General features: G+C 35.5%; 1 protein-coding gene across 1 annotated transcript in view; it reads right to left on the reverse strand.

Annotated features, from left to right (window-relative positions):
• rngtt (RNA guanylyltransferase and 5'-phosphatase) overlaps window positions 1-13,589 on the reverse strand; it is a 106,765-nt gene that overhangs the window by 73,875 nt on the left and 19,301 nt on the right. The window contains exon 9 of the mRNA XM_023952891.1: window positions 4,204-4,339. Coding sequence (XP_023808659.1) covers window positions 4,204-4,339 — 136 coding nt within the window. The remainder of the gene's footprint in view (window positions 1-4,203; window positions 4,340-13,589) is intronic.

A 13,589-nucleotide genomic window follows, 5' to 3' on the forward strand; every position in this document is an offset into this window, starting at 1 on the left:
TCCTGCAGCTACAGATGATATAAAGGGATTATATCTAAAGCCATAATCATTGTGCATAGCAGACAAACTGAATGAAACTAAGAAATGTCATTGTTTCACTTGTTTTTTCAATAAAAGTTCCCAGATTAATGGAAATGGTGCCCTTTAAAAAGTGTTTTGATGTTCCATTGACTTGTGCCTTGGACACAGCAGAAGGTTTTTTTTTTTTTAAATCATCCAGAGCTTTCCTTTTTTTCAAATATGATATAAGCTGGGTTTATAGGAGAATATAAGCTTTATTATTAAATATATGCAGACACTTGGTTAAGAGAAGTCCTCATTATATAAGTTTTATTAAGAATTTGCGTCTTGGAGCTTTTCTATGGCTTTCTTAAACCTCTTGACTTGATTTGAGCAGCACTAGAAATCCCTTTTCCTCAGTTTGAACAGGCAAATATTAATCATTGAATAATCCTACATTTAAGATCATCACTTTCACTCAATTCATGACATGAATGTCATGCATATGAATGATAATCTTCATTCAGAGGTATAAAAAATAGAGCTAAAATTGACAGAAATGTCACATTTCTATATTTTTTCAAAGAGAGTAGAATGTTTTGCCAAACTAAAGGCAATGTCATCTGTAAACTGCAATTTTTCATCTAATCCGTAAAGGACATTTAGACAGAGTTTTATTCAATGCAGTACTCGCATATAAAAATGCTTGATATTTTCTCACAGGGTTACGTCACTTAAAACTGATATTGTTCAGATAACGGTCAGTGTGCTGGAAAGGTCTTCTGAAGACGACTTTGGAAAGAGATGAGGCATGAATAATTGTCACTTTGTGTAGAATCCAATAAGTGACGTCAGAGAATATTTATCCAGTGTATTGCTGATCACTGAAAAACAGGACAACTAAAGTAATTTATCAAAATATATCAAAAGTATTGTTATTTTAGATTGTTTTTTGCCTTGCCTTTGCCTATTTTTTAAATTTTGTTTTTTTTCTATATGCGCATTTATCACGTTTGTTCACCCTAACTTGGTTTGCATATGAGCATTTAAAAAAAAAAGACACACACAGGGCTTATTACTATTATTGTTGTTTTGTCTTATATGTGTGTTTGATGTTAACAATTGTTTCTTTATTGTGCAACTGAAAGTGAATTTCTGTAAATTGAAAAATGTGCAATAAAGTTTATTGGGAAAAAAAAATATATATATATATATATGCTGATCATTGTTGCAGGACACCAAAGCTTTGGATGTCACAGTGAACTCGGACTTTGGTCTTACAAATGGTAGAAGCATCCTATTCATTATCCTTAGTGACTACAACTAACAAGTGAGCTGCAGTCGACATTTTTTAAAATCTTTATTTTATTTTGGTAACTTGAATATTGACTGCATTATAAACAATTTGTTTCAGGAGGCAGGCTTATGTGTTCAGCACCTCTGTGAAAAGAAGTAAGCCAGAAGTGCCTAAAGACCACATCAGATTGTCTTTTGAGGTATTTCAAAAGCCTTCTCAGTGGTCTTTTGATGAAGATTAAGCTGTTTATTTTTGATTTTTGACCAAATAAAAAAAATCCTTTGTTGTTTTCTAGGACAGAGTTTCTGCAGAGCAGCAGTAGTTTATTAGAAATTCACCTCTGAATCGTAGGCGAGCTGTTAGCTAATGCTAAGAGCTCTCTGTTCACACGCTCCTTTCCCTCCCGACCTACCAGTGCAACAAAAATGGTAAGCAGTATTGGAGCTATCCAGCTGTACAGTTTTGAGCCAGATGTCAGCTGGGACGAGGAAAACTAAGATTTAAATGAATATAGTTGTCTCAAATGGATGCATCAGAATGGAGATGGGCAGGGAGCTTGTGGCCCGCCAAGCATCTTTTCTACAACACAAATAAGCTCTTTTTCAAACTGCTTTTTTTTGTCTGCTCCTGATTCACCACGATTTGAATAAAGACATATTCAAGAAATGCCATTTTCTTACCATGTGCTCCATTATCTGAAAAATTCCACTAGAACATGTAAAAACAACTAAAACCAGAATTTCATTGCAAAAAAAAGACTATGTAAAAAGATTTGTTCTGTTGCTCAAATATTTATTTTCATAGATAACATTTTGAACAATCGAGTGACAGTAATTTTTTTGCCATGAATATCTACAAATAATAAATCTCTTTACAATGTATACAACCGCTGAAGTAAAATGTGTTTTATTTATTATAAGATTTAGTTTAGAAGGATAGTTACAGCCAAATTGAAAGATTATAAACTGTAGGATGCTGAGGATTTGTTGGTAATTGGAAAGAAACCTATGAAATTTCTGTTTTGTTTAAGTGATCAGGCCAAACAAAAGCAACTTATCTCTCTGTCACCAACTTCATAAGGACTTTGTTATTCAATGTACTAAATGTTATTTGTCATTTCAACAGATGCTTGCCTTTTTTTAGCTTCAGATTGCTAAGTGAACACCTGCATCCTCCCGAGCAGATGGTGCGATATTGCAGGGAAGGTCAAAACTGTATAGCCTGAAGCTGGCGTAATTTTATTTCACATCTCGTAGGACAAAAAGACCATATATATAAATAAACTAAATTGCCAAAGTCTAAGTATCAAAGAGTGAAAAGCAGACAATTTGCAGCATGCAAAAGAAAAAATTATGCTTTTAATAGATGATGCCATCACAGAGCATCTGCCACACTAAACAATTGCCTGGCCAGACATCAGACGCCAACATTAATGCATGCAAAATTTAAAACACCAGGAAGGATATCTGTACTGTGCATTCTTCCAAAACTAGAGTGAAATTAGATGAAGATGTTATAAAGGGCTTAGCAGAAATTTCAACATTTTGTGACTGACACCATATATAAATACAATCCTCTGAAAACGCACAGCAACTTTGCCTCGAAAAAGTATGGAAATCCAATGCATCCGATATGGTCAGGAGGTGTTAGGCAGCTGCTTTACATAGAACTGATCAGCTACAGTAAAACAAGGCAGAGATAAAACAAATCCAAATGACATGCAAACAATCCCTCATCTTCGGCACAGGAATACTAAAAACAAGCATAAGACTTCTGACCAAACAGAAAAGTGGACAGACGTGTGTGTACCGTGGACGCTTGTCGAGGTGAAGCAACAAACATGAAAACCTGGAGCTGCTTTAAAAGCTGGAAGCTGTCTTACAGCTGAACACACAGAACATTTACAGTCCATCTCCATATCATCAACTGTTGCTTTCATTTTGGGTTTATGAGCAATTTGTAAGATTTTTATGAAGGCAAGCAAATTTCCTGATCGTCACAGCAGCACCACCATCTAATGTGAGGAAGCATTAAATACTAATTTAGAAAGACTATAGAAGTACAAACACATTTACCACTTCATATGCAGTTGGTTCTTTCAAATTGAAAATGTGGCAAACTAAAAGACTTGATACAGGTAATTTTTAGAATAGATTTTGCAGAACATTTATGAAAGTTTAGGACATCTGCAGCATGAATATTAATGGAACCTTTGGACTCTTTTATATTTATATTATTACATTAATAATGCCAGGGTATCTCTTCACATTTTTAACTGCTTCCCCACATATCCTGTAACAAATATGTAGCCGTCCCTGTGATACACTCATTTCTAAATCTGTCCCTTCCACTCCCATTGAGAACCTTAGCACCTTCAGCTCTGTTTCCTTCTTGGTGCCTGCCTCTTTAAACCATGTAACACCAGTGGTCTCATCAGTCTGGTACACCTCTCTTTTCAACCTGCCTTACACTTCTGTTACACCTGACACTTTCTTGATCCATTCTAATCTGGCTGTATGCGCTTCATCACCTTTTTTCACGCTGTCCTTTGCTCTGGCCCTTTGACCTCATTTAAAACCTCCCCATTTGTCACACAGAAAACTCACTGCTTTCTCATTTATTAACACCTAAAAGTCCTTTTTCTAATGTTCTTATCATACTTGGTGCAACTGTGACCACATTTTCATCCCCATATTCCAAAATCAGCCACACCTGCTACACATCTTTTCCTATATCTGTCCACCCAACCTGTATGTTGATTTCAGGAAGTGTATGCTTTATTTTTAACCTGAGAATTGATGTTGATCTGATAAAAACAAAGGTATAAAGAACTAAATCTCATCACATGGAAGAACTTGTGTTTCAGTGTTCTGATCTGACAGGATATGTATGAAACCAAAACTTACCCCATCCAACAAAGTGTTTGATAAGTGGACGCGCGGATCCTTCCGGAAAGGAAACTCAAGGTTTGCTATGTGGAAGACTGAGTTGTCCCTGTCCAACATGTACACTTCGTCCTTCCCATTGATCACCATCATGTACCTGAAGGAAAAAAAAAAGTTATACAGCTGTACAAAAAAAATTAAATAAATAAAAAGGAATTTGTCAGTGGGAATATTTTTTGTCTGCTGTACCAATAAAGTCCTCTGCAAATTATTTGACATTTCGCCTGACAGAAAACATGGGCAGAGCTAGTAATTTGCCGTACAACACATATGGTTTTCCTGATAATGCTACACATTTTTCTGTAATAACAAATAAGCAGAAATAAGTCAGAAGCAATTAGGATGAAAAAACAGACAAAAATACCAACTTTCACCTTCTGAACGCATGGTAGATAAAGGTTTTTTTCCCCCTTCTAACACTTTATATTTCATTCTTGCCATGAAGAAAGTTAATTAAAAATTGGCCGTAGCTGCAGAGTTTTATGGAAACCAAGGCTGTGGCCATAACAGCTGGAAAAAAAATCCTTTAATTATAGACTTTATAGCAAAAAGGTGAACATTCTAGAAAACATCTGCAGTCCTGCAAGTCTGAAGTTGTGCATTCTTAATACTGGGTAACACTCAAACGATAAATACATCTGTTTTTGATTTTTTTAAAAATAAAAGAAGAAAGTAACATTTAGAAATCTGTAAAAGGTCGAAGATCAAAACAAAATAACTATTTACACACACACACACATGCACTTCTATACTCGGTATGCCATAAAGAAAAACCTGTAACCGACTTTTTTTTAATCTTGCTTAAGCACAAGTTAACACAAGAGTTTCTTGGCTTTCGGTGCACTTTTCCTGAACCGTTGTGGGTTTGTGTGCTTTAGCAGCGGCCCATGCTGAACTAATCCCTGGCAGGCTCTTTCAGGTGAGATAAAGATGCACGCGGTTAAATAAATTCTACTGTCTTATTTTTTTGCAGAAATTCAACTGCAGCAAAAAAAAGAACTAAAATTCTGAAAATGGACATTATGATAATGCGAGATTCCATCTAGAATCATTTGGTTTATAACCATAACTATTATTTTTTCAGACATTGAACCTTTTTTAATGAAATCTCTAGGGTCATATCATTTACTGTTTATGAGAAATGGACTGAATGACCCTTCCCCCCTCACATTCCAAACAGTAAGTGCCTGCTGGCTCCAAGAAGCCAAAATCCCATTGACTTCTATTGAGGAATAAACAGCTATCACTCAGTCATTATACCGGCACTTGTCACATCAGCCATTCTTGCTCTGCTACCTTTTTTTTACATGTTTCTTGCTAATCCTCTCTTTCATTATATATTTTTTCTGTAGTGCAAGTTCGTCCTGTTGTTAACTGGCCAATCAAATGCCTTAATTCATAAAAGTAAGGAGTGCCTGCTGGCCCCCATGTCCAAGGTTCAAAATGTTTGATTTATAGATTGCGTGTAGCCAAAAAAAGCAGACTTTCAACAAGCTCACTTCTTATTGGGTGGTTGTCATAAAAACGTTAAATCTGTTGTCTACATCGGGAAAATATGGCAACTGAATTGATCAAATTTTTATTGGAGCTGGAAGTGAGCCGTTTTTGTAAGGGTGATGTGATATCACACTCACTCGAGCTAGTTCTCACATACAGTCAATGGGTCGTACATGACAAGGTTGAGTGGCCCTACTGTATTTTGCATTTTTTATCTGCCCTTAGATGATCAAAATGAAAAAATGAGGGGGGGGGCAGAAGTAAAAGAATAGACACAAACATAATACAATGCAGAACAAGTGGCTACTTTTTATGGTTGGCATAGAAGTCAAGATCGTCACTGAGGGTTAAAAAAGCACATTTGGCTGCTCTTGTTAACTGCTGTATTCTTCCAGAATATTTCTGGTTGTACTTTACCCGTACTTAAAAAAATAACTTTTTTTTTCTTTAAATACAACATCTCAAATTCTATACAACTTTTAACCTTCGCTTAATGTCATTTTGAGGTTAAAGCCTGAAATTTGAACTGGAACACTTTTTAGATGTGAAGTGTAATAGTCTATTATTTTTGTAGTATAGATGGTGAAGTCTCGTCAGGTAAACACCACAGAAAGACACACCATCCAAATAGTTTGAGATGGTTTCCTACAATCATCCTTCAGCATCAATAAGGAAAGGTAAACATGAGCATACAGTAGGACAATTCAGTCTTACTGTGCCTTTCCTGATAATCCAAGATGGCACACACAGCAAGGCAACATGGGGACTATAATCTCCCCTTCTGTTGGTTTTTCTTGGAGGAGATGTGCCACACCCAAAGCACAGAAGCCTCGTTGTTGCCTTTGACTTCCTGCTGAACCAGATCCAACTGTATCAGCAAGATGTTTAACAAGCATCTTCCATCCCAAACTGATTTACTGCGCAGGTCCATGCTCACAAATCAGAAATTTGAGGTACAGGTATATTATTTGCAAACAGTGACTATATGGAATCATGCCAATCAGAAAATACCAAAGTCATCTTTTCACAAGTTAAAAAAAAAGAAAGCACAAACTACAATTTAAATCTGTCTGAAAACAAAAATAGCATCACAGAAGTTTTTTAAGTGACAGCAAAAAAAGATTCCTTTATAATTTCTAAGTTATCCACGACTGAGTTGAAATTTTCCCCACCAGATCTTGACAAGCCCCCAAAAATCTGCTGTCAGGTGTGAGCCCTGCTTTGTGTGCTTTACCGTTCTCAGAGCAGAATTTTCCAACACTACTGACAGCTGTTATAGTCATCTTCCCCTCGATGTAATGTGTGGGTGAAGCAGCTCACTTAGAGACTAAAGTTTTTTTTTTTCCCTCATTCTGCAGAAACAATCTCTACCTCACATCTGCTGAACATTCTGGAGGTCTAAATCTGCTGATGTTTGTGGCTGGTTTTACCTTGGATTACATTTCTGTTTTATGTTTATGACCTTTTATTCCTCCATCTGTTTAACTGCAATCTGGGGGTAACAGTACATCAATTTCTAAACTGTTTGTTGTTGTTGAATTGTTAATTGGGATTAAAAAAAAAGAGTAAGGTCTGTGCATATTCTACAGTCAGACAAAAGCATGGTACGAGTCAATGTCACAAGCCTTAAAATCCTGTCTCTTCTGTACATGAATCAGCACCGCAGCTATACAGGAAAACAACAGGGTCCATCACATTGAAAAGTCTGGATTAGTCAAAATGGGTCAAATAGCTCCATATGCAAAGACTACAACGTATCAGTCATTATGAATCCCTAAAAAATACATTAATGTGAGAGTTCTTTTTTCATATTATATTCTAAAATAATATATAGGTTCAAATGAATATTAAGACTAACTTTGTGACCAATTTCAAATTGCCGACTGACTGTTTTATATAATCACTTTTTTTTTTAATATTTCATGCAACTAATTCTGTATTGAGATCAGAGATTGACATTTGCACTTGAGCTTATCTTAAATAACCAGGTCAATTCACTGGGTAACTTCTAGATAAGTAACTCTGTCCACTTTAATATGAACAACTTTAATACAGAAACTTTAACTGCGCTTCCCAAAACCAGTTTTAATTGTTAAAGTAAGTGTTCATTAAAAACTGTGAATTAACAAACTATTTATTAATATCTTTATTTTTACTAAAATACATTGTTATTCCTGAATCTCAATATTGTATCACTGAATGTGTGCATTGCATCAGAAAATGAACTAAAGGGAGAATATCTCATTTAGTAATTTAGTGACAGAAAGTTTCTTTTGAAAGTTGAGCTTAAGCACGACTAAAACTAATTATCTGTCAACAAATCTAAGGATTTCAACTTAAAACAAATATGCCGAGAGCGTTTGGCAAATATCTTCAAAGCGGACACATTGTAAACTTTTTGGGTAGACAAAGTCAGTTAAGAGAAAAACACAGAAGTAAGTTCCCCAAAGACACAGTGACACATTTCCTTTGTCTGCTGTGCGTCTCCAACGTTACAACAGCAGGATTAATTGGTCATTAGCTTGTAAAAATATACCATAAACAGCAGCTGGTTTTCAGAGGAAATCTTGAAAAGGTGCCAAGAATGAGTGAAAAAAGGAATTTAGCAACAACCTAGAAAAAGAGGCTGTTTAAAATTCAAAATACTATTCTGTTAGCCTCTAATCTAAAACCACCAATGATCTTTACAAATTTTCATAAACATAACATTCAAAACTGAAGATTTTCCTATACAGTAAAAGAAAACTATACGGTAACTTTAAGTATATTCTAAAAATTTCTCAGCAACTCAAACTCTGCAGTTATCACATATAAAAATATTTGAATTTAAATCTGTTTCTTTTAATCATATCTTTTTAGATTTCATAAAACTCATGAATGAGATGAGACAATGTTTATCAGAAGAACATATAGAGCAAATGGGCAAAAACTGCTCACTATAGGCTGGAAATCATTTATAAGAAAGGTCAAAAGCAAAACTGAAGTGCAGCTGATCGATTCAGTTTTTTAATCAGCCAAAAAGAATACCGGTAGGTCAAACCACAAAAATCCAACGCCTGACATGTCTCAAAGCTTAAGAGTGCAGATTTGTTTTCACCTGCCGTGTATCTAGATGTTTATCTAGATAAAAAAGTATCTTCCAAATAAATATAAATGCATAAAACTGCAATTCCTTTTATTATTTACAAGTTATCGAAATTTTACAGTTTGAAGGAAAGTGTGAGCACGTCAAACAGCTGGTCTTCAAACAGATGGGAAAGACATTTGTAAACATATTTGTTGGAGATTACATATAATTACATATAATGTAAATGTCACAGTAGTCAGGATTTAAAATTTGACAAAATATTCTATTTTTAGCATGATTATTCAATAGTTTTGTTTTTGTTTTTAGGTTAAATCTATAGTATAATATAGTCCTTTTGTACTATAAAACAGAAATGGAAATGGAAAGACATCTTTTTAGCATATTGGTCATAATGTTTTGTACTTATTATGGGTTTTCCACTTTTTTTGGATGCTCTAGTGCAAAAAAGAATTTATACCTAAAATGAAAGATTTTTGTCCAAAGTAAAAAGAAACAAATCAAAATAGAATCTAAATAAATGAATGCTAGAATTATTTCACAATAACACGAACTGAACCCGTTTTTTTTTTTTTTTTGTTTAAGGAGAAAAATGTAGTCATTAATTTTGATTCCACCTTCATAAATAACAGTATGTAAAAAGCAGGCATATCAAAAAAATATTTTTGGATCTGGAGCAAAACTGTGAGTGAGCAAGAAACATCTTCAATGGAGAAATGGGTACAATGAAAGCAATAAAGGAAAAGCAAAGGCACAATAGAATCATGTGAATGAGTGAAAGAACAGGATAGTACCTCTAAGACATAATGATCCACACAAAAGGGCAGATTTTCCTGTCTAAAGCCATAATGGCTTTTTTCTCCTATAGAGACATTGGAGGAAAACATCAAAAAGCTGAGCTGGGTGTCACAACTGAGAAGATCCGTCAACCAGTGAGGTTACAAGCATAGACTGGGCAGAATTAGTTCCCCTGTTGTCTAATTGGCCAGTTAGCTATAGCCATCTCTGTCAAGTGTGCTCAGAAGAAAACAGGGAGAGCCCATTAGTTCACTGCTACTCCCCAGTACGCCTTCCTCCTCATCGCATTTCACCTGATTAATCTCTTCCCCTCTTTTTGAAGGTATATTCACAGCAGACAAAGTATTCTTTTTGTCCAACAAATCAGAAATCATTAGATATAAGGCGTCTAGGTCCCTTCCAGCCTTCACTTTTCCACCCTTAGGTCCTCTGAAAGCTGCTGGGACTCAGATTTTATCTGCAAACCCCCCGGAGTCGTGTCCCTAAGCTCTTTAGCCCTAATGAGACCCAAGCAGCCCTTCCGTCAGCTCTGCAGATCTGGTCCCAGGCATGAATGACAAGCGCAGGGCTCCGGGGAAAAAAAAGCCAACAGCCCTGCGCATCATTAGGATACGTCAAGAGGAAAAGATTCCTTTTATAATTTTTATTTTGCCTCAAGAGGTGAGGAGCCTTTTCTTAACGTTTGAATAAAAAAATTTAAAAAAGGAGTTGAGCAAAATTATGTTTACACAGCACATAAAAAATGTTTTTATTTGGCAAATAATTTGAGATTGCATTGATGGGATAAACAAAGATGCTCCCAGCTCTGCTTTCCATGAATGTAGCAACTAGTTTTTTTAAGTATGGCTCAAACCTGGAAGGTCATTGTTTTTATTCAATTCAGTTGTGGCTTAAGAAGGGCATCAACCTTTGCAAAGCAGAACAAAAGTTTGCATTTTTCTTGTCCACTTTAAAGACCCACTCTGATCAGCATTCCTTTTTTCTTGTCTTCTAAACTCCACAGCAGAGTAACAAAAGTGCTTTATCATTCTCCAAACTGATTATGACTGCAGTCAATTTCAGAAACTGTGCTACTGAACAAGGCAGTTTACTTGATCAATGTTCTAAAGCCCAACCCCACAATTAAAAGACTGGCAGAGTAATCAATAACAACCTTTAGGAAAACACTCAGAACAATTCAAACAGTTGAAAATTAATCAAGAACACTGACCAAATAAACCGTTTTCCCCCTTTGGGCCTCTACTTCTGCAAAAGTAGAGGAGTTTACTGACAGTTTTATAATCAAACAACATGAATTAAAATGAGCTCAAAACTAATTTAATGTTTTTTATTTTAATGGAACTATTCTGAAATGCATCGAAGTATAAGACTGATCGAAACAATAAGACTAAGTCTTCCGATTTCCACCACCACCACCTTAGATTTTATGGCATTTTCTAAACCTGTGAAAACGTCAGCAGTAAAAGTAAAAATAGTAAAGCGATTCAGGAAATACATCAGTCAGTTTGAGACACGCTCCAAACTTTGCATATTAACTTTCAAAAAGACGACACAAACAGCAGTGTCTCCAACAGGGTGCTGAACTCGTGCTGAGACAGGGAATCTTTCAGTTTACCACTGAGCATGTCAGTTTTTTTTTGCCGTGTAAATTTGCTGAGGTAGAAATGAGAGCGGTTTCTTTTATCTTCAGAAACCTGATGATATTTTGGGGATGAAAACAAAAAACACACAGCATATCTTCCATTGCATTTCCATTGCAGCTCATGAGGTATAAATTAATGCATTTTCTATTAACGCTTCCATTAAAATGTTTTATAATATTGAAAAAGGTTATGTTTAGACTTAATCTGTCATTTCAAGAAGCCATTAGCAGTTGATTTTTCTCATTTCAAAGCTTTTTATAACTGTGTCTCAATCTATTTTATTCTATTTGTGAGAAAGATTATGGATCAAGGGACACAAAATTCTATTTAATCTATTATATCACAGTAATAGACAGTCAAAATACTTTGCAACCTTTCTCAAATAAATAAAAGAAGCATGAATGTTAAAAAAAAAAAAATTTATTTCAAATTTACCATCTAAAACATTTTCTCCAGTGTTAAAAAGCAGGGCGCTACTGAAAACACAAGGTTTAACAGATCCATAAATCAATAAGCACTTCCAATAAACAAAGACAACTTAAAGAACCACTCCAATAAAAATCATGCTTTTGGTGTTTTTAACATGTCTTTCTAGCATTTTGTGGCATTTGTAGCTTAAAACAGCATTTTAAATTTTTTTTCTTTTTGCCAAATTAAGTTCAAATTTGTAACATGAAATGGGCCAAAGTCTCCGTGCTCTGCCCCATTCTGGTGCACCCATGCAGACAAATAGATCCCTTAATGTGTTCATTTTCTTTGTCTGGGATGCCATCTGGCTCAAAACTGTACGTCTGGAGAGCTCCGATATTGTTCACTGTTTTTGTTGCACCGGTAATGTTGGCTTTGGGTTGTAAAGGGCTGTAAGCTAGCAGGTGTGTAAACAGGAATCGTGGGATATTACTTGCACGCCAACAGGCCCACCCACAACTCGCGAGGTGAATTGCTAATGAGCTCCTGCTGTGCAGAAAATGTGTGTTAAAAATGACATTGACTCATTTCTTAATAATGTAAACCTACCCAGGTTAAATGAGGATCAAATAACAAACTTAGACTCTCCGTTCTCGTTGTCTGAACTTCATGAAGCTCTGTTACTTATGCCTAATGGTAAAGCACCAGGGCCTGACGGCTTTCCTGCTGAGTTTTATAAAGAATTCTGGGAACAGCTGGCACCAACGTTTTATGAAACGGTCACATCTATCAATGAAAGCCAATCAATGCCACCTAACATGAACTCAGCCAACATAATTCTTCTTCTAAAACCAGACAAAGATCCCAATAGTCCTTCAAGCTACCGCCCTATTTCTCTAATCAATGCAGACGTAAAAATTATCTGCAAAGCACTAGCACAGAGAATAGAAAAAATCACTCCTCACATAATTGACTTCGACCAAACTGGATTTATCAAAGGCAGACACTCGGATGACAATCTCCGAAGACTTGTTAATATAATAGATTTTGCCACCATTAACAACCAGGAAATGTCCATACTATCACTGGATGCTGAAAAAGCTTTTGACAGAGTAAACTGGAAGTTCCTTATTGCCGCCCTCCATAAGTTTGGTTTTGGAGAAGCATTCATCAAATGGATCAAAATATTATATCACAACCCCAATGCATCAGTTAGAACTAATAAACAGACTTCAAACAGGTTTTTTCTCGGAAGAGGAACCAGACAGGGCTGCCCACTCTCTCCTTCTCTTTTTGCTATATTCATTGAGCCTTTAGCTGCAGCAATAAGACAGAATGAAAGCATTAAAGGAATCAAAACTAAACACAGCCATCATAAAATTAGTCTCTATGCAGATGACATATTACTGTTTTTAAGTAATTTACATTCTGTAAATGAAACGGCAACAATCATTAATGAATTCTCCTCTATATCAGACTATTCCATTAATTGGAATAAGTCTGTTTTATTACCACTGAACAATAATGCGGAGCAAAGACTCACAATACCAGTTAAATCAGGAAATATCAAATATCTAGGTATCAATTTTTCCCCCAAACTATCAGAACTGGTGCAGCTAAACTACACCCCATTACTGAAAAACATACAGGACGATCTAACACGCTGGACCAACCTGCCTCTGTCCCTTATGGGCAAGGTAGCCACGGTAAAAATGAAAATCTTACCCAAAGTTAATTATCTCTTTTCAATGATTCCCACACAACCGCCACTAAAATGGTTCAAAACATTAGACTCATCCATATCAAGCTTTTTATGGAACAATAAACCTGCAAGAATTAGTCTAAAAACTTTAAAATCTGCAAAAAGCTGTGGAGGATTAGAATTACCTAATTTCCACAAATACTTTCTTGCAAAT

The sequence above is a fragment of the Oryzias latipes genome, chromosome 24 (assembly GCF_002234675.1).
Source record: "Oryzias latipes chromosome 24, ASM223467v1".
NCBI classification, from domain to species: Eukaryota; Metazoa; Chordata; class Actinopteri; order Beloniformes; family Adrianichthyidae; genus Oryzias; species Oryzias latipes.